Here is a 20,838-nt window from a genome sequence, read left to right as displayed (position 1 = left end):
ATCCCCAAAGGCATAGTTATTTGGAGCTCTCAACTATGCTGAATCAAATGGATTTTTCAAAATTTTGATCGGATGTCTTTGAGGAAAAAGGGGCATTGAAGGGGGGGGGGGCTAGTTGCCCTTTGGTCTTTTTGGTTACTTAAAAAGGACATTAGATTTTTTATTTCCAGTCTAATGAACTCTCTGCCGATTTTATGGGATCACTGGTTCAATTCGATTACCCTTGGGGAAAACTAAAAAAAAAAATTAATAGTAATAATAATAAACACGCATCCGTGATCTTTATTCTGGCAAAAAATGCAATATTCCACATTTCTGTATAATGGAGCTCAAAACCTCTATAGCAGGGTTCTCCAATGTACTGAATCTTATGTGATTTTCACTAAGATCGCCTGGCCTTTTGAGGTTGTTCACCCCGTTTTTTGAAAATTGGCAAATTTCCTCAGGCTTTTAAGTTTTTATGGGCGATATTAAACTTGTGGTGATTTTATGGGTGATGTGCTAATTGCAAAACGCATTAAAAGATTATCAGATAGTTCCACAGAAAACACAGATCAAAGGGAAAATTCAGTTTATCTTGGTCTCCCATACGTTAAAGGGGTTTCAGACCACATTTCAAAAAATCTAAGGAAAAATAACATTTACACTTATTATTGACCCAGAAAATCTATCAGGTCCCAAATTTATCAAGGTAAAGACCCTATCCCGATAGGTGAAAACTCCGGTGTCTACAGAATTCTTTGTTCGTGTGGTCTTTGGTATATCGGAAGAACTGATCAGCGACTAACGGATAGATTAACTTAACACTCTAGTTCAATTAATAATACACTTAAAAAGCGGAAAAAACCAGAAAATTTTGACTCTGTCCTTGCAGAACATATTTTTAAAAACCAAAGCTATACTATTTTGTTTAATCGAGTTAGTTTAATTACGTATGGCAAAGGTATAGTCCAGCACTACAGAGAAGCTGTTAAAACTTACAAATATCAGAATTTTGATCTACCCTTAAACAAATATTCCGGTGATCTAAGAATTAACTGATCTTAAATCGGAAGGTCTTTGGTATATCGGAAGAACTGATCAGCGACTAACGGATAGATTAACTCAGCACTCTAGTTCAATTAATAATACACTTAAAAAGCGGAAAAAAACAGAAAATTTTGACTCTGCCCTTGCAGAGCACATTTTTGAAAAACCAGACCATACTATTTTGTTTAATCAAGCTAGCCTTATTACGCATGACAAAGGTATTGTCCAGCACTACAGAGAAGCTGTTGAAATTTACAAATACCAACATTTAGGTCTAGCTTTAGACAGATTCCAGTGATTTAAGAATAAACTAGTCAAATTTCGGTTTTATCAAAAGATAAGCCGATACGTTACGAATCCCTGAAATAAACCTTGAACCACTTTCCCAGTCATCTACTAAAACAAGTTAACAGTCCCCTAGGTTTCAAACTGTGTCTGCAAAATATGTATTAACTGAAATTCGAAGTCATATGACATAGCTCTCCACCTTATTTAACTGCTGGTTTGTTTCGTTTGTGAATGAATGAATTGTTTTCATTTCTTTGTCAGTTGTTTGCTAGTATCCGTCGATGGCAGTTCATAGTTTTTTGGTTTTTGTGCAAATCGCAGTTATTGGCGAATAACTCGCTTTTATGGTTGTTAGGTATTTGGTTTTAATTCTTTTAATTTTTGGCTTTTATTTAATTTTATTCATCTTTTCAGTTTTTGGTTTTTTTCTTTGGTTTTTTGGTTCTTTTAACATTTAATTTCCGCGTCTGTTTTTTGTTGTTTTTTTCATCGGCAATTCTTTTGGATACATTATTTCGTTTCGCACTGAAGAAGAGATGCGTTTTTACTTTCGAAATATTCGCTTTGTTTTTTCAGTATTTTTATTCGGCCTATCAAACCACAATTTTGCTCTTTTTTCTTTCTTTATGTGATGTCAGGCCAATGTGGTTTAAGAAAGTTTATATATTTGGAATCAGCTTTTATAGGATCACTGGTTCAATTCGATTACCCCAAAGGAAAACTTAAAAAAAATAATTGTAATAATAATAAACACGCATCCGTGATCTTCCTTCTGGCAAAAAATGCAATATTCCACATTTCTGTATATAGGAGCTTGAAACTTCTATAGACTAGCAGGGTTCTTTGATGTACTGAATCTGGTAATGTGATTTTCACTAAGATCAACTGGCCTTTTGGGGTTGTTCACCCCCTTTTTTGAAAATTGGCAAATTTCCTCATGCTTGTAACTTTTGATAGGTAATATTAAACTTAATAAACTTTGTATATTTGGAATCAGCATAAAAATTCAGTTCACTGGATGTATCTGTTTTTATCAAAATTTTGTTTTTTAGAATTTTGGCAATTATTGAGCCAGGTCGCTCCTTACTTCCAGTTCATTGCCACGAAATGTTTGAAAAGCCCTCAGTTTTTCTCTACTGGTTACGCTCAAATTCATCTAGCACTTGCCTGAAAATTTTCAAGTGACAAAAATATAGCCAGTTGGCGATTGCAAGTGTTTTAAGCACTGATTGCATCTCAAAAACCTTCACCTGAAGTTATTATTGTTCAAAACAAATGCGAATTAATGAGCAAACCTTTATTTTTTGCTTTATATCAAAGTTGTTCTTGTGTTAGAGCATTTCTTTTTTGAGCATTAGTATGAAAAAGTTAACTGCATTGTAAAGAGTGACGGGGGATTGCTGGCCCTTTTATATACAGGATCATTTCTGTTCGTCCTAAGTTTTAAAGTTTCTCTTTACTTTCGCATGAATTTTTTTAGCATTTAGTATCTGTTCGTTTTTAATATCATATTCAGTATAATTTAAATATAAGGGTAGCTCCCCTCCCAATCACTCCTTGCCTTTACACTAAAGTTTAATTTTGCACAAGAATACTCTGAAAGTGAAAATTGCCCTTAAAAAGCTGACCGCTTAAGTTTTCTTTTTTAAGTTGGCCTGAATTTCCAAAATCACTTTTCATGTTGTAATGTTTACACTTTTTAGAGGATGATTCATAAAGTGTTTTACTAATACAACAAACTTTAAGAAAAGAGCAACCTGTACTAACATTAACCAAATGTCTAGAAAACAAGATTTTGATAACGTTAAATATATAAAATAGATCCAATTCTTATGGTTAATCTCAATATATGTAAAATTCGTTAAAACTTAAATTGACTTAGAAAAAATAAGAGCCTGAGAACGTTTTAAAAATTTTAGGAAAAGGGAGAAAACACCCCTTAAATGGGATGTAATGCTAAGGAAAATAGTGCCATCACATTCAGCAGATTCAAGAAACCAATTGCAGAGGTTTCAAGTCCCTATATGCCAAATACTCAAAATTTTTCTTCTTTTTTTTCTTAGAAATTGGATGCGAGAACAGATGCGTGTTTATTTGTTCATTTATTTTGTTTGTTTTTAAAGTCGACTATATTAAATAGTAGCCCTTAATTATCAGAAAATGGGTCATTCGAACGGAAATTAAAAGTTCTACTACCCTTTTTACGTAACGAAAGGAATCGTGCCTCAAGAAAGGACTTAGCTCTACCATTTTATGCCGCAAAATATGATTTTTGGCCCAAACCTCCAAATTTTTGTTCGATGGCATCTTGGCCATAATTGGGCCGCGATTTCTGTCTTTTAGCACAAAATGGCAAAAATTTGCAATTCACTGTGGTTGTATCTCAAACTTATAGGTTACCACCCACTAGGGAAAGAAAATAACCCGATTACATTCAAGTCTTTCCCAATAGCTAGTATGAAATAATAAAAGACTGTATAATTGTTCGTAATGGTGTATTTACGTTCCCTTTAAAAAAACAAAAACAAAAGAGCTATTACATAGAACAAATATACAGCATGACTAACTATCACACAATATTGCAAAGTTGCATACCATGTTTCGGGAGTGGTGGGAAGGGTAAGTGTTTTTTTTTAAATAGAATTGGACAATTCCCCATAAGCAATATTTTTCCAACTGTGTTAGCCCTTTTTATATGGACTTTGTATGTTTAGGGATGAATGTGGCAAGATGACCGCTGAGACTGAAAATAAATTCTATATTGCTTCTCACTAATTTTAAACTGATTAACAATCTTATATTTTTGCTCGACAATATTTCGGCCCTGTTTGGGCCAAAAATCATGTTTGGTGGCATAAAATGGCAGAGCTAGGCACTTTCTTGAGACACGATTCCTTTCGGTATGTAAAAGCGGCACTAGAACTTTTAATTTTCGCTTGAATGAACCGTTTGCTAATAATTAAGAGCTACTACTTTAATATAGCCAACCCCTAAAAACAAACAAAAGTAAATGAACAAATAAACACGCATCTGTTCTCGCATCAAAGTTCTAAGAAAAAAAAAATTTGAGTATTTGGCATATAGAAACTTGAAACCTCTCCAATAGGTTTCTTGGATCTGCTGAATGTGATGGTGCTATTTTCCTTAGCATTACATCCCATTTAAGGGGTGTTTTCTCCCTTTTCCTAAAATTTTTAAAATGTTTTCAGGCTCTTATTTTTTCTAAGTCAATTTAAATTTAATGGATTTTACATATATTTAGATTCACCATAAAATTGGATTTATTTTCATATATTTAACGTAATCAAAATCTTGTTTTTTAGATTTTTGGTTACTGTTCGTTCAGGTCGCTCTTTCCATAAAGTTTGTTATGTTAATAAAACATTTTATTTAAAATAAATATAAATAAGTAAGAAATTCGCATTTTCGTAAAAAAAAAACAAACATAACAAAGTGAATAGAATTATGACTGGGGGTTGGGGGGATGCTACATCTCCAAGCAAGGAAGTGAAAACAACATACGTTTTAACACGACTTAAATTCACTCAGATTCCCTATTTATCAAAAAATTAAATATAAAAAAGGCAAGATAAATTAATGAGGAAATAATTTAAATTGGGTCATTAATAGTGTATCCAAACATCAAATTGAAATTTAATCTAGGTAAAATTGACAAATCAAGTTTCAACCGATTTCTAAACTCTAAATAAATGAAAGTTGGTAGCTTATTTTATCTCTTAAATCTATTGCTTCTTATATTTTAGGTTAAAACAGGGTGTTCAGATTGAAGAAACCGTTCAAAATTCTGTTCTTGAATTTGAAAGAAGTGAAGCTAAAAGAAAATTCAGGCTGGTTTTATCAGAGATTTTTTCAGTTGTAGCTAAGGTAAGTTGCTCCTCTTGTACCCAAGGTTGGATCAAACAACGTTTTAGAGGGATAGAGTGAAGCTGGATGCCCCTAGATATTTCATTAAGAAGGCAACCCTTAAAACCTATAGAATTTAGGTTATAACAGTTATGAAGGTTCTTTCTTGTCCCTATTTTTAAAGGCATGAATTTTTTATTCCAAAATTTCAGCTTCTTTCTGTGTATAGAGTATTACTGGATTTGGTTTTTTACTATCTTTCCTCTTAAGTTTGGAATCTTGACATTTTATATTTTATTTTCAATATGAAATTCTGCACGTTTTTATTGCTTGATAAAACGTTATTTTTATTTCTTAAATTGAGTTTTTTTTGCATAAAAGAATTTATTGAACACCGTTGAAACTAACGTCTATTCTCTGCCCCCATTTTCTTTCACTAAGGTCACGTGATCTCTTTCTCTGGCACCTAAGTTGCATGCCGATGCTTGATTTCTTTGTATTTTTTTTTCTAGCGATCCACCCTAACATTTATTCTCTGCCCCCATTTTCGGTCACTAAGGTCACGTGATCTCTTTCCCTGGCACCCGAGCTGCATGCCGATGCTTGACTGGAATCTTGGATCTCTGGATGTAGTTCTTTGTATTTTTTTTTCTAGTGATCCACCCTAACGTTTATTCTCTGTCCCCATTTTCTGTCACTAAGGTCACGTAACCTCTTTGCCTGGCACCCAAGTTGCACGCCCTCTCCTCCTCCCAGATCCGGCACTGCTCGAAATGATTTTTTTGTCGCATATTACCAGCCTTCTTTGAGAGGATAATTGCATTGTGATTTGATTTTTAATAGATCTAATTTTGAAACTGTTCCTCGACTGCCTCAAATGAATGTGATCAAGCCTCAACATATATTCAGATCGTCACATTGAATGTGACTGTAAGCCCAACCATCCTACTGTGTTCTTAGTATGTTGAGTACGTATATTATGTTTATACCGCGTTAAAATTATGTTTTGTGCAGTTTCTGCTCAGCTTAAAATATGTATGATGGGTTTTGATTCAAAGTGACTGGTGAGAAATTCCGTATACCAGTACAAGTTAACAAGTCGCTCCTATAGTTGCGAACAGGAATTTTAGGCTGAGTAAAACTTTGCACATGATTCGTGCTTGAGTGGCCAAAATCTTGAATCTTTGAAAAAGCTAGAAGAAGGTCAATCTTTTCTTGAATTTGCTTCTGAATGTGAAAATTCCAGAAAGATATGCTTACAATCCGGAATTATGCCTGATAAACTTGGTCGAGAACTTTTTAATATTAGTAATATCATTTAGGAATTAAATTTGGCTAATAAGGCTAATTAGTTCATGTTTGGTTTTCAAGGATAATATATTTGGGTGGTAAGTCGAGGTTCATTTAAATTTGGCTTTGTTTTTCTTAACACTTTTCATTATTCTGAGAAGATCGTCTTCAAAGTTTCTCAAGTTTCTGTGGCACTTTTCCCACCCATTGCGCCACACTAAACGGAGGATTGAAGTGAAAAGTTCTTAAAATTGGTTTTAGACAGTATTCTTTCCAATTATGCAATTAAAATACATACCAAAGTTCGCTGACAATGCTAAATGTCAATTTTTCAATTTTGGCAAACGGGGCAAAATGTTGCAGATACTTGTTTTTGCCAGAAAAATCTTTGCGGGGGATTTTATTAGGACATTCTTGCATATACCATTCGATTCGCCTCTTTGAGCTGAATTCAGTGATATAACTAACTCGGAAAGTGAGTTTTCGTGTATATACGCGTTTCTACCTTTGGACGGCGGTAACCTCCGTCCCTTCATTTAAATTAACTATCGTGTCTTGTGAATAAATCCTCATTCTTTTCCAGAAAGAGACAAGCCGTGACTTTGAAATTAAGAATGTGCAACTTTTTGCTACAGACTCTTTTATGGAAGAAGTATCTGATGTACTGTGCGTTGCAATGGCCGAACTTCCTAACTTAATGCCGCTTACTGATGTTGTTGATGCTCTCATGCAAATTGAAAACGGAGACTGGTTCATTGAAAGGATTGTTGCAAACATGCCAGACATGCTATTAGAAGGTAACTAGGGATACGTTCCAGGTGGAAATTTTTATTCAATACGTATTTGCTTCAAATTTAATATGAATTAACTGCAATCTTGGAATAATATATTAACTAGGCCTACTACCTTAGTACGCATAGGCCTACTACCTATTTTATAATGATTATTAAAATAGGAGTAATTTTAATAAGTAGAATAAAAAAATAAGAATATAAAAAATATGAGTGTTAATGCCTTAATGTCCATTGATTCTCATAGATTTGGTCATTTGCCTCTACTTTCATCGTTTTGATGATAGTTATGCAGGAGGTAATGCACTGAAGATGCTAGTTAACCGTATTCACAGAAATTTAGTAAAAATTTAAATATGAACTTAATTTTTGATCGTTCAAGCAGTTAATTCGCTCTCACCCGGGACGGAAAATTTGTTTTTTCATTAAATATTATTAACTCTCTGTCAAAGCTGGAACGTATTCTAGGAAACTCAAATAAAATAAGAATGCCTTTTTGTACTTTTGAAATTGAAAAACCAGTCAGTTAATTAGTCTAGATCCCATAGTAAAGAAGGTTCTAATATAGGAGGCACAATCTTTTATCTGAAATTTTAAAATCTGGCAAATTTCGAAAAATATATTTTGTCAGTTAACAGTCATTATTATGATGAAATACGGTTTGATTCAAAATTTAGAATTAAGACGGAAGTTGAACTAAATACGAAGGGGAACGGGAAATCGTGGATTTCCGTTTTCAAAAAACAATATGAAGATACGGGTTTAAAAAAGGTTACTTTTTCGTCATAGTTTAAATTCTATATCTTGGTGCTCAGCAAATGCCAAATTAGAAATTGTTTATAAAACTCATCTTCCCTCGGTAAGTTTAATTATTTGTCTATTGGAACACCTGTCTACAACAGCATAGAAAGGACAGAGCGTTAAAGGAAAAACGAAAAAATGTATACACCGAAAAATGACCTTCTGAATAAATAAAAAACAGCACCACAAAACAAAAACATCAGTGGCATCGTTTGGAGGGGAAAGGGGGGGCAGTTGTCCCCCCAATAATTTAGAGAAAATATTGTATAGCCCATGCCTCTTGACTCTCCGCTTGTGGACCCCTCTTGCCCCCTCCCTCCAATAAAAATGCTGGAGCTGTGACTCTTAGCAACATACACGGCACATCAAGACGGAGCACAATAAAAGAAATTAAAAAAAAGAATATTCAGCTCACTCTGGAGGGTCTTTTTGGCTTGTGCGATGCCATTGTGAACCAAATAGCACACATCAGTTTTCACGATGGGATCTAACTTTATTTGAGGAAGTGCAATAAAAAGGAAGAATAAAAGAATAAAAAAGGAAGTGCATAAAAAAGAAGAAGAATAAAAAGAAAGTGTAATAGCATTATAGAGAATAGCAAGCATTTAATTAAACCGAAAATTAGATAGAATAATAATGGTGTAAACTGCTGAAGTTCAACGTTTGAGCTGATTAAAAATTTATGTGTGTTGCGAAAAGAGGAGTCTATGGGAAAGCTGAACTAAATGAGGTGGTTAACTGGATCTGCATTCCCAAGAGTTACAAATGGAACTGGCAAGTTACTTTTCTACAGTTGTATGATTTTAACCTTTCATTGTAAGAAGACAATTTTCTATAGCTGAGATTTATCTTACAAAGAAGAAACGATCAAAAATGGGGTTTCTATAGACAAACGGAAATACTGAAAAAACACAAAACCAATATTTCGAATAATAACCGCCTCTCTTCTTCAGCCAACAAAAAAAATATTTAAGGAAAATTACGGAAAAGGGCGATGAAAAAACAAACGCGGAGAGTCAATCTGAAAAAAGAAACCAATAAAAACCAATGTAAAACCAAAATTAAAAGATGAAAAAAGTTCAATAAAAGCCAAAATTAGAAGAATTGAAACCAAATACCTAACAACCAAAAAAGCGAGTTATTCAGTAATATTCACGATTTGCACAAAGTCCAAAAACTAGAACTGCCATCGAGGGATACTAGCGAATGACTAGTATCCCTCCGTGTAACGAATTATATATTTAAGATTTGCTTTGTATTTTTTATATTAAAAAATACGGTGGAAATGCACGAAAATTATGCAAAAATAGAGAAGTTTTCTATTTTTTAAGTAAATTTGCATCATCCTTTAAGATAAAGTCTAAGTAATATCCTAATTCTGGCTTCGTGACTGAATAGACCAGAAACTAATAAATCCAGTGATCTAAGCATCTTTCCTTTCGGTTTCAGTTACACCTGTAGGCTTATTTAAAGATCACATGCTTCACAGGGAACATTAAATTTGAAGTCATATGACATCATTGTTCAAATAAAGAGCGAAACAAGAGCCAATTGGTGGATATCAGGTAGATGTCCGATAAGTAATATCGGTAGACGTCAGATGTCAAAAACATTTGACATTCGACGCCTATATGTTGGGTGAAGTTTCGAATATCAACAAGTGATACTGGATATCAAAATAATGTATTCACTATCATTTTTTGTACTTGAATGAAATCCCTTGAAAGTATGACTGCCAGCAGCACTGACATTAATTTTAGAAACTAAAAACAGTAAACATTGAGAGGTTTATGATGTTACAACATCCTTTCATTTTAAGAGATCTATTGTTTAAATCTTGTCTGTGTTTTGATGCTAGTGTAGTATCTTACTTTGTCGGCTTTGAATTAACGGACGGGCGATAGAGCTATTACCAGCAGATACCAAAGCAATATTTAAATGTTATTAGTCACAAGAGGAAAGCAAGGGTGCTATTTTTAGGGTGACTGAAAATTTTTAAGTCTTAATAATTAGACTAGTATATGTTTGTATTGTCTCTAATCTAGAATATTATTGGCTCTCTCTTCAGTTATTTAAAAAAAAAAAAAACTAAAATAGAATGAAAAAATAACAGGAAACCCCGTTGTTTTACATCATTTTTTGGTATTTTCTTAAAATAAAACTACAAAATTGACGCTCCTAGTTTTAAAAAATATATATTGAAAGTACTGCTTTCATATACATTGATATCCAATGAAAGTTGTACTTTGATGCGGTCCAGATAATTAGCACCAATGATTGAACAGCAACTTGCTTGAATGCTTGAATGGATTTATGTTCGAATACAAAATTTTTTACCTAAAACGAAGTAAAAAAAAAGAAAGAAAAGTGAAGTAAAATGAGAACAGTAGTTTTGGTTATATTATACCGACTTTTGGTGGAAAAAATGTTAAAGGTTTTGTCGTTTTTGCATATTTGTTTGGGTGCAAAAAGATCTATATCAGATCTATATATATATATATATATATATATATATATATATATATATATATATATATATATATATATATATATATATATATGTACATATATACATAATAATGGTCTGAAAATGAATGAATTTTGAATTTTGATAATGGTCTGAAAGTACTACTTTCAATGGAAATCCCTATCGCATGAAATTGTTGGGTCATTTATACTTCACAATATCGTAACGGATTCTTCAGCTTACGAAATTCATTCAGAGATTTTTTTCCCCCTCTGTTAAATGTATGTGTCTCTATTCCTTATTTTTTATTTTGCCACAAACTATCTATTATCCAACATCAGGGAGTACGCGGATAATGTTTTTCATAATAGTATCAATCATTTCACTTAATGACACATGATACATTAGCTGCTTGTAAAGAAAAATTAGTCGCGTTCAGCCTTTTAAATTCTCATAGATTTTGACCTCACAGATTTAAAATTCCCAGCGATTGATTGCTTTGTACCTTGTATATTTATTAGGATATTTCCTAAATTGAAGATAAATGCTTCCAAAACCACAGCCACAGCCTATTTTCGTTTGAAAGAGTCAATTTTAGTAACTCCGAGATAATGTTAAGTTAAGAAATGCTTTTTGCACTCAAACAAATATGCAAGTGCGCTCTTCGAAATTACGTTCGTTTAGAATTTAATATTAGAAAAAAATTCATATGAGTGACGTCATATTTATGATGACATTTCAAGAGGATAAATTATACCATTCCACATCTGGCACAGGAGACTGGGAACCATCTAAAAATATAAAAAATGAAATTATTTGTCCAGTTGCAGTGGTCATGGTATTTGTCTCGAATTTGGCTGTATTTGCGACCCAGGATTTTTTGTGATGACTGTTTTATATTTTTTATATATCAATAGAAAATGAAAAATTGAAATCGGATCTGATCAAGTAAAAGAATCAGATCTGATTATAAATGCAAATTCAAATGTGTTGTACTAGTTTTAGGGCTAATCCTTTGATTTGTCAGTCAATAAATGAAACTCAAGGTCGAATGATGCCATAAATAATATTTATATTTGTATATAATATTTATATTATTCGTAAATAATATATATATATATATATAAATATATATATATATATATATATATATATATATATATATATATATATATATATATATATATATATATATATATATATATATATATATATATATATATATATATATATATATATATATATATATATATATATATATATATATATATATATATATATGTATATATATATATTCAATTTTCGAAAATGGCTCCACAATTTTTCGGGAAAATTGGTATCTAGGTATTTTTTTGCATAAAAAAACGATCTAGGTAGGTCAGAAGTCTAAGAAAAATCGATAAGAGCCTTAGTTTGGGTTTTTGAGAATGACATCAGGTACTACGTTAGTATATCATATAAGCATTTCTTGTGACATCAAATGTGGCATCATATAAGTATTTTCTTATATGATGTCTTGCATAGCATAAATAAGGTTGTTGAGTTTCCAACGCAACACTTATTTAAATAATATAATTTGTGTTGGAAGACCCAAAAAACGAAAATTTGCATTTACTACAAATGATGATTTTTTGGAATCAACACTTGAACTAACGTTTCAAAAATGAGAATAATGAGCAAAGACACATGCGGTTAGAATATATGCGAAAACGACAATTAGATCATGTTAAAAATGAAAATGAAGAACAAAGACACATGCATGAAGAACAAAGACACATGCAGTTAGGAGATATACGACAACGAGCAATTGAGCGAGTCAAAAATGAAAATGAAGAGCAGCGAGTCAATTAAAATCAACCTGGACAGCGAGAATCAAAACTTGTCAAAACTGAAAATATGAGCGATGATGATTAGGTTTGGGCTTTTGACATGGATAAGGTCATCAATGCCTACCATACCTTTGTTAAGAATACAAAGGTTTGGCGATAGATATTTCATAATGACGAAAGATAAGCCGAGGTGTAACGAAGCAAACAAATTGGTAATTATAGTGATGATTATTGATTTTTGGATTTTGACATGGATAAGGTCATCAATACCCACCAAATCATTGAAAATAAAATATGGACTGGATAAATCGTTGGAAGAAAAAGAAGTTTTTGTCCCACCATCTGAACAATCAAAAGAAACAAAGACTCGGTGATATGTCGTTCATAATGACAAAAGACAAGACAAGCCAAGGCAAAATAAGAAGTTTTTGTCGCAGCACCTGAACAATTAAAAGAAAAAAGGTTCGGCGATATGTCTTTCATATTGACGAAACAGAAGCTAAGGCAAAAGAAGATGTTTTTGTCTCACCACCTGAACAATTAAAATAAACAAAGGTGGTCGTCAATGCTTTCCATACCTTGTAAGATTCAAAACCTGGACTTGATAGATTAAGGGAAAAAAACAAAGCTTTTGTCCTACTATCTGAAGAATTAAAAGAAACAAAGATTTCGTGATGTATCCTTTCACAGTCACAACAGACAGGCCGAGACGAAAATTAAAGATTTAATGAAAAAAATTTAATTTTAAAAAGGCACCACGTCTAATTTAAGGTCCATTGGGACGTCATTACATCAAGAAACGGCTATATTTGTTTGCTTTTATAATACAAGCGACAGTGCAAATCTATATATAGAAGCCAGCCGCGTGCCGAGCTCCCGGCACTATATATATATACATATATATATATATATATATATATATATATATATATATATATATATAATATTTTTGTGTTTTTGGGGGTTGAGCAAGCGTTCGATTCTGTTGATAGAGGAGCTTTAGTAAAGGTTTTATCCTTGTATGGTATACCAGACAAGTACATTAAAGTGATGTGTGCCATGTATGAGAATAACACCGCTACGGCTGAGGAAGGAAATGAGGTTAGCAGCTGGGTTTGTCTTAAATCTGGAGTTAAGAAAGGTTGTGTTCTATCCCCTTTGATATAGATTATTTTGGTGGGCTTTGTTTTAAGGAGCACAGGAAAGGCAATGTGAGACCACAGAATCAAATGGGGAGGAAAAAGTCTCCTGGACTTGGATTATGTTGATGATTTAAGCATCCTAGATGAAAGTGTGAGCAAAATGAATGAAGTTTAGAGGTTTTGCGAGTTCAGGGTGCTAGTATTGGTTTGAAAATTAATGTTAGGAAGACTAAGTTACTAAGGCTAGGAATAAGTGAAGATGAAAAGATGGCGTTTGGTAATGAAAAGATCGATCAGGTGGGCAGCTTCACTTACGTTGGTAGTATTATTAGTAAAGATGGCGGGAGCAGTGAAGATGTTAAAAGTAGAATTGCCAAGGCTCAGGGTGTTTTTTCAAAGTTAAAAAAGTTTGGAAGAATAGGAAGATAAGTCTGCAAACTAAGATGAGAATATTAGAAGCTACAGTGATGACAGTGGTCAAATATGGCTCTTAAGCATGGACGCTCCGAAAAGCTGATGAAGATTTGCTAGATGTTTTCCAGAGAAATTGCTTAAGGATTGTTCTGGTTACCCGGCTGTCTGACCGTATTTCAAACAATAGGCTATACGAAAAATGTGTTTCAATACCACTTTCTAGGTATATTATGAAAGAATGGTTGAGGTGGCTAAGGTATATTGTGCGGATGAAGGTTGACAGATTGCCGCAGATTGTTCTTTTTGGCCAACCATTAGGGCTAAACAGAAAGCAAGTGATCCTAGTCTGGGTTGGGAGGACGCCATAAAGAAAGATTTAAAGGATATCGGAACTTTGTGGGCGGGTGTAAAAAGGGAGGCTTTGAATAGATTGGGGTGGAGGAGGAGCGTGCGTAGCTGTATTGGCCTCAGGCGGCTTGGTGCTGTGGTGAGTTATTAGTAGTATTAGTAGTTACTATAGCAGGGTAAGATAAAGTTTGAAGAAAATAACTTGAAAATATGAAATTAGTAGCAACTGTAGAAGGGCTGCCATATGATGGTAGTGCACATGGACACAGGCTTTGACCAAAAACTACGAGTAATTGCTTCCCGTAAACTTGGTCCTCTTGATACCTATAGTCCATAATACTGGTTCAACTTTTGGGATTGATAACGCGTCCAGTAGGCGTACATCAGAAGGTTTTCCTGTCTGAAGTACCCATAAGGAGTGTTTTTTTTTTTTTTTTTTTTTTTAATACATGGGATCGAACTCTATAAATAAATTCAAAAGGGACAGGACTTCTTATATCAAATAAGCAAGAAAATTAGTTGCTCTGACTTTTATAATACCCAAACTATATACGATAGTCTACACAATATATTCTATCTATGTTTTAGAACATAGGTAGGATATTCCAAAATCCCTTCTTTCTTCATTCGTTTATTTGTCCTATTGTTTTTCGCTTTTATTTGTCTTTCGCATTGCCTGCTCAGTTTACATTTGGAGAGAATTTTCCGGTGGGTAATTTTCTGGAGAGAAAATTATCCGGGGGGGGGGGGATTTTCAGTAGATGGAATTTTGCGAGAGGTGGAAAGCAATTCTCCACCGGGGAATTTTCCGCTGGGGGAGCTTTTGACGGGGGAGGGAGAGATTCGCCAGAAACCGTTAAAAAACCTTGTAAAAAAAAATACTCATTGTTATTAGATTAAGAAATGCTGATAATCTGAGTCCCTACTTTTCATATCTCTACCTTTGAGTAGGACCTGACATTGATTAAGGGTATCGTAAATAGAGTTGGGATATGTAAATAAAGTAACTTTTAATAGTCTCATTTCTTCTTGTATTGTTTCGATTCATTGTACGGTTTCTGTGGAGAAAATTACATTCATTCCAAATGTAAATTCTTATGTACGAATAAAAATTGGCCTATGTACGTGATATTTTATGCAAAACAAGAAGAAAATACCGTTTTGAAAAATGAAGATATTGTCTTAATATATAAGACAATAAAACAATAGACGTTAATGATATGTAATTATTAAATTCAAGAATGAATGAAAATTAGGAACTGTTTTGCCGAAAAATCCTGATTATTTAGGCTGTAAGATATTATAAGTTGCTTAATGCTTAGAAAAGGGTCGGATTAAGCTTCCTCGTATCTTAAAAATCTTGCCTGGAAATGAGTTGTAAAGAAAACGCCTTAATCTGATTACTCCGGAAAGTACAAAAATTTTTGATATATATATATTTCCTTTGGTAGACCACCAAGTACTTATCTTCTTCCATTCGAGAACTGCTCCTATGACACAAAATATACTCCGTGTTTCAAACTTTTAGGCATGAGTCATGGTAGATAATACTTAGAAAAAGGAAAAAATAACTTTTCTTTGTGCAGGCATAGTCTCATCTTATTTCATGTAAACTGATTTTTGAAACCTGTTTTTCTATCCAGTTTGCAATTACTTAATTGACGGGGGAGAGGCTAACGAAGAGGAAAGTTTATTTGGGAGAACAAGGCTTGGAGTCCTGAAGAGACTCGCTGCGCTGGATCCTGAAATGTCTTTATGTCCACCTTTGGTAGACCACCAAGTACTTATCTTCTTCCATTCGACAACTGCTCCTATGACACAAAATATGCTCCGTGTTTCAAACTTTTAGGCATGAGTCATGGTAGATAATACTTAGAAAAAGGAAAAAATAACTTTTCTTTGTGCAGGCATAGTCTCATCTTATTTCATGTAAACTGATTTTTGAAACCTGTTTTTCTATCCAGTTTGCAATTACTTAATTGACGGGGGAGAGGCTAACGAAGAGGAAAGTTTATTTGGGCGAACAAGACTTGGAGTCCTGAAGAGACTCGCTGCGCTGGATCCTGAAATGTCTTTATGTCTTCGCTCCAAGTGTGTAAGTAGAGCAAAGCTCAAATTTGTTCATCAGATGTTCTTTTACTCTCGTGTACAGCTTTTTTTTTCGAGCAACAATGATACCTTCAGAGGAAGATTTTTAAATAATGTCACCTTTCGCCTGTAGATTTTGGAATTTTGTTGCTCGTTAGAGTCTACAGTTATTGTTTTACCCATTAATCAGAGAAACAAAAATTATAAATTTATAAGCATTCGCATTCGTAGATTTTATATTAAGGGATAGAATTTGCATGGAAAGTAAGAGGTTGGGGAAGTTTTTGGGTGCAAGTATCATTGGGACCATTTCCTGTAACCTGTTTGTAAATTAATTTGGATTTAAAGGTGTGTCTTGGTTTAAAATTTTTGTTGATGTAATGTGTTAATAAATATCGTACCATATCATATATATTTTACCCGAAATGGAATTCCTTAGATTTCCAAGAAGTAAAAAAAAAACCTGTCCTGTATCCCAGTTTATCTTTTCAGATTGTCAAATCAATTTTGTTAATTTACATTTATAGTATTATCCGATTCAAGGTGGTAGTACTGATCCTGAACATGAAATATCTCAAACCTTTTTACAAAAGTGAAAACACTTAGAGGAGTACAAAGACCAAAAAGGAGATAAGAATGAACGCACTAACGAAAAACACTTGGAGAAAAACTAAGATGTCTTAACTGCTTAAACTACATAATTAAGCAGAAAGTCAACGATACATTCACGACTTTTGCAGAACCTATCCGCGGGCCGGTTCATTTTTTGACGTAATATTAAAAGCACCGGTTATAGATCCATATTATCAACTAGAAAAGATAAAAAAAAAACGGAAGAATGCCATTGCAGTACGAAAAAAGATATGCGGGCTGACAAAAGGCTTTTGCAGGCAGTTCGAACAGAACCTTTGTGGATACAGCGTTCTGTAAAAAGGACTGTTTAATGTATCCGATCTATTGCTGCTTTGTACATGAGAACTTCTTCCTGAACTATATTAAATCCGCGGCAGACGTAAAAAGGAACACACTTTTCTTCCCTTTGAAGGATAAACAGTTGTTTTGTTCCGCAATTTGATCCTTGTTCACTATTGCTTCAACGCTTCATGGGACCTCGGCACCAAAAGCCGGATCTTATGTCGACATTTTAGACTATGTATCTTGTATATATCGTGGTTTAACCAAAAAACAAATATGACGAGCTTACCTTCAACAATGAATGAAAACATGGTTCGTCAAAACGACTGTTTTTTTTAAAGAACTGAAAATCATCTACTTACAAGAAGAAAACGCATTAAGCTGTTTAGTATGTGCAGAGTTCAGACTAGACACGGCTTATTGCCTTTTGTCTGGTACGCCTCAAAAGAGCTACTTTACGCCAGAAGCTGAATGAAAAAGGAGTAAAAATAACCAGATTTGGAAATCTAAAATAATTCTTTATCTTTATAATTGTTCCAATGCACCACTTTTAGAAATAAATCATATTTGGCTGCTGCATTACTTCTTTCCTGATTCTGTTACCTCTTTCCAGAGGACGTTGTGATATAACGTATATTCGAAAAAAAGACACAAGGCCATTGTATAAAAAAAAAGATTATTGATAACTTAAGAATGTAATTAAATCTAAATAAAAACATAGCATATAATGTTGTTTAAGTTTGTAACGGGGTCCACACTTACTACGTAGAATATTCCCAACGCCTAATAATAACATAATGTTAAATTACAATCACACTTGTCAGCAACTCTTCTTCATATTTAAAAACAAATCCTTTAATTTTTACCTTAGCATATCAAATAAAACATACTTTCATTCATGCATCTACACTGTGAGCATGAAGGCGGGCTCTTTTTTACATTTTCAAATTATTTTTTCTTGGGGGGGGGCGGCAGAAAATGAAACCTGAATTCAATAATATATGTTAAAACCTCGATTTTAAAGCTGAGGAATTTCAATAACCTTGCATGAAAAAAATGTTAAGTTAAATAGTAAGTATGTTCTTTTTTGTTTGCCCTAGGTTGAAGCGCTTAAGATGCCTGCTTTTGCGATTCACGTAACTTTGATGTACAACCGAGATGAGATAGTGAATTTCCTTTTGGGACTTCTACTTGGTACGATAAAAGCTGCAAGGGATTGGATGTCAGCTTATATTAGAACCAGTGAAAAGGTAAGGTTAGCTGTAATCCAGGGTAAAGGTAAGAAAACTACTACTACTACTACTAACAACTCACCGCAGCACCAAGCCGCCTGAGGCCAACACAGCTACGCACGCTCCTCCTCCACCCCAATCTATTCAAAGCCTCCCTTTTTACACCCGCCCACGAAGTTCCCATTTCCTTTAAATCTTTCTTTATGACGTCCTCCCACCCCAGACGGGGGCGACCTGCTTTCCATTTAGCCCTAGATGGTTGGCCGAAAAGAACAATCTTCGGCAATCTGTTATCCTTCATCCGCACAACATGCCCTAACCACATCAACCTTTCTTTCATCATAGACCCAGAGAGCGGTATTGAACCACATTTTTCGTATTGCCTTTTATTTGAAATACGGTCAGTCAGCCGTATACCCAGAACAATCCTTAAGCAATTTCTCTTGAAAACATCTAGCAAATTTTCATCCACTTTTTGGAGCGCCCATGCTTTAGAGCCATATTTGACCACTGTCATCACTGTAGCTTCTAATGTTCTAATCTTGGTTTTCAGAATTATCTTTCTAATCTTCCAAACTTTTTTTTATCTGTGAAAAAACACCCTGAGCATTGGCTATTCTACTTTTAACATCTTCACTGCTCCCACCATCTTTACTAATAATACCACCAAGGTAAGTGAAGCTCCCCACCTGGTCAATCTTTTCATTACCCAAAGTCACCTTTTCATCTTCACTTATTCCTAGCCTTAGTGACTTAGTCTTCCTAACATTAATTTTCAAACCAATACTAGCACCCTGAACTTACAAAACCTCTAAAACTTCATTCATTTTGCTCACACTTTCATCTAGGATGCTTAAATCATCAGCATAATCTAAGCCCAGGAGAGTTTTTCCTCCCCATTTGATTCTGTGGTCTCCCATTGCCTTTCCTATGCTCCTTAAGACAAAGTCCATCAAAATAATACATATAAATGGGGATGGGAGGCATCCCTACTTAACTTTTGATTCCATGGGAAACCACCTACGAACCTTATTTCCTACTTTAACCGAAACGGTGTTACTTTGATACACAACTTTAACCACTTTATTATATTTGTCTGGTACACCGTGTAAGGATTTAACCATTACCTTAAGCCTTCTATCAAGAGAATCGAACGCTTGCTCATAATCTATTAAACTGAGGACCAAAGGTGTTTGAAAACTCAGGCACTTTTCAATTATTAGCCTAAGAGTGAAAATTTGGTCGACACGTCCTCTACCTTTTATAAAACCGCACTGCTCTTCTCTTAAAACTTTGTCTACGGCATCTCTCAGTCTAAAAAGTATCATGTTACTAAGTAATTTTCTACCTACAGAGACCAGACTAATGCCTCGATAATTACCACACTCACTTTTATCACCTTTCTCATAAAGTGGCTTAATTAAGGTTTTCCTAAAATCATTAGGTACTTCCCCTTTTTCAAAAATCATCTTCATAATCTTGAGTATCTTATTTCTAACCTCAGAGCCACCATATTTAAGAAACTCATTTACCACCCTATCAGCGCCTGAAGCCTTATTATTCTTTAATCCTTTTAGTACTGTTGCTAATTCCACCTCACAAAACAAATCTTCCTTCACATCCAAGGTATCACAAATTTTTTCATTTTCCTCTATATTTTTTCCTGCAACTATATCTCGGTTAAGCAAATCCTCAAAATGTTCGGCCCATCTCTCTTTAGCTTTTTCCTTATCGCTAATTGCCACCCCATTCCTATCTTTAACTGGGACAAGTCCCGATTGACTACTACCTCTCAATTTGTTAACGTGCCAGTACAATATTTTACTATTATGCCGTCTAGCTGCATCTTCCAGATCCTCGGCAATTTTATCCATGGCCTCCACTTCACACCTCCTTAGTTCACATTTCAATGCTTTCTCCACTTTCATTACATTTCTTTAGTTTTCATACGATATATCACTCAAATAATTCTTGTACAAGTCCTTTCTCCTTTCTATTAAACATAAAGCTTTTCCACTAATATTCTTAGCTGCAGTTCTAGCTTTCTTCACTAATACACCTTCAGCAACTTCACAAATTATTTTTCTAAAATTATTCCAACCATCTTCCACATTATCAAATTTTAAACTCTCAAGGTAAGAAAAGGTCTATCTTAGAGCCATTGAATTTTAACGGGGACAATAGAGTCATTGGAAAAAGGTATTATTACGCAGGCGTGAAACCAAAGAGCAGTGCCTTTTACTTTATTTTGTTTATAGAGGGGGAGGAGTATTTTGTTTTAATCTTTTTTGCCAATTAATTTTTAAGTAGGTGTATACGCTATTGTAATGGTGTATTTAA

The 20,838-nt window shown here is 33.9% G+C and overlaps 1 protein-coding gene across 2 annotated transcripts in view; it reads left to right on the top strand.

Annotated features, from left to right (window-relative positions):
* IntS2 (integrator complex subunit 2) overlaps window positions 1-20,838 on the top strand; it is an 81,389-nt gene that overhangs the window by 13,881 nt on the left and 46,670 nt on the right. For both annotated transcript variants that reach the window (XM_089094638.1, XM_089094637.1), the window contains exons 3-6: window positions 5,082-5,202; window positions 7,055-7,268; window positions 16,228-16,358; window positions 18,367-18,516. In XM_089094638.1, the coding sequence (XP_088950764.1) occupies window positions 5,082-5,202; window positions 7,055-7,268; window positions 16,228-16,358; window positions 18,367-18,516 (616 nt within the window). The remainder of the gene's footprint in view (window positions 1-5,081; window positions 5,203-7,054; window positions 7,269-16,227; window positions 16,359-18,366; window positions 18,517-20,838) is intronic.

This window comes from Artemia sp. Qi Xiang Cuo, chromosome 9 (genome assembly GCF_049724085.1).
Source record: "Artemia sp. Qi Xiang Cuo chromosome 9, ASM4972408v1, whole genome shotgun sequence".
NCBI lineage: Eukaryota > Metazoa > Arthropoda > Branchiopoda > Anostraca > Artemiidae > Artemia > Artemia sp. Qi Xiang Cuo.
This window is presented reverse-complemented; position numbering and strand designations above follow the sequence as displayed.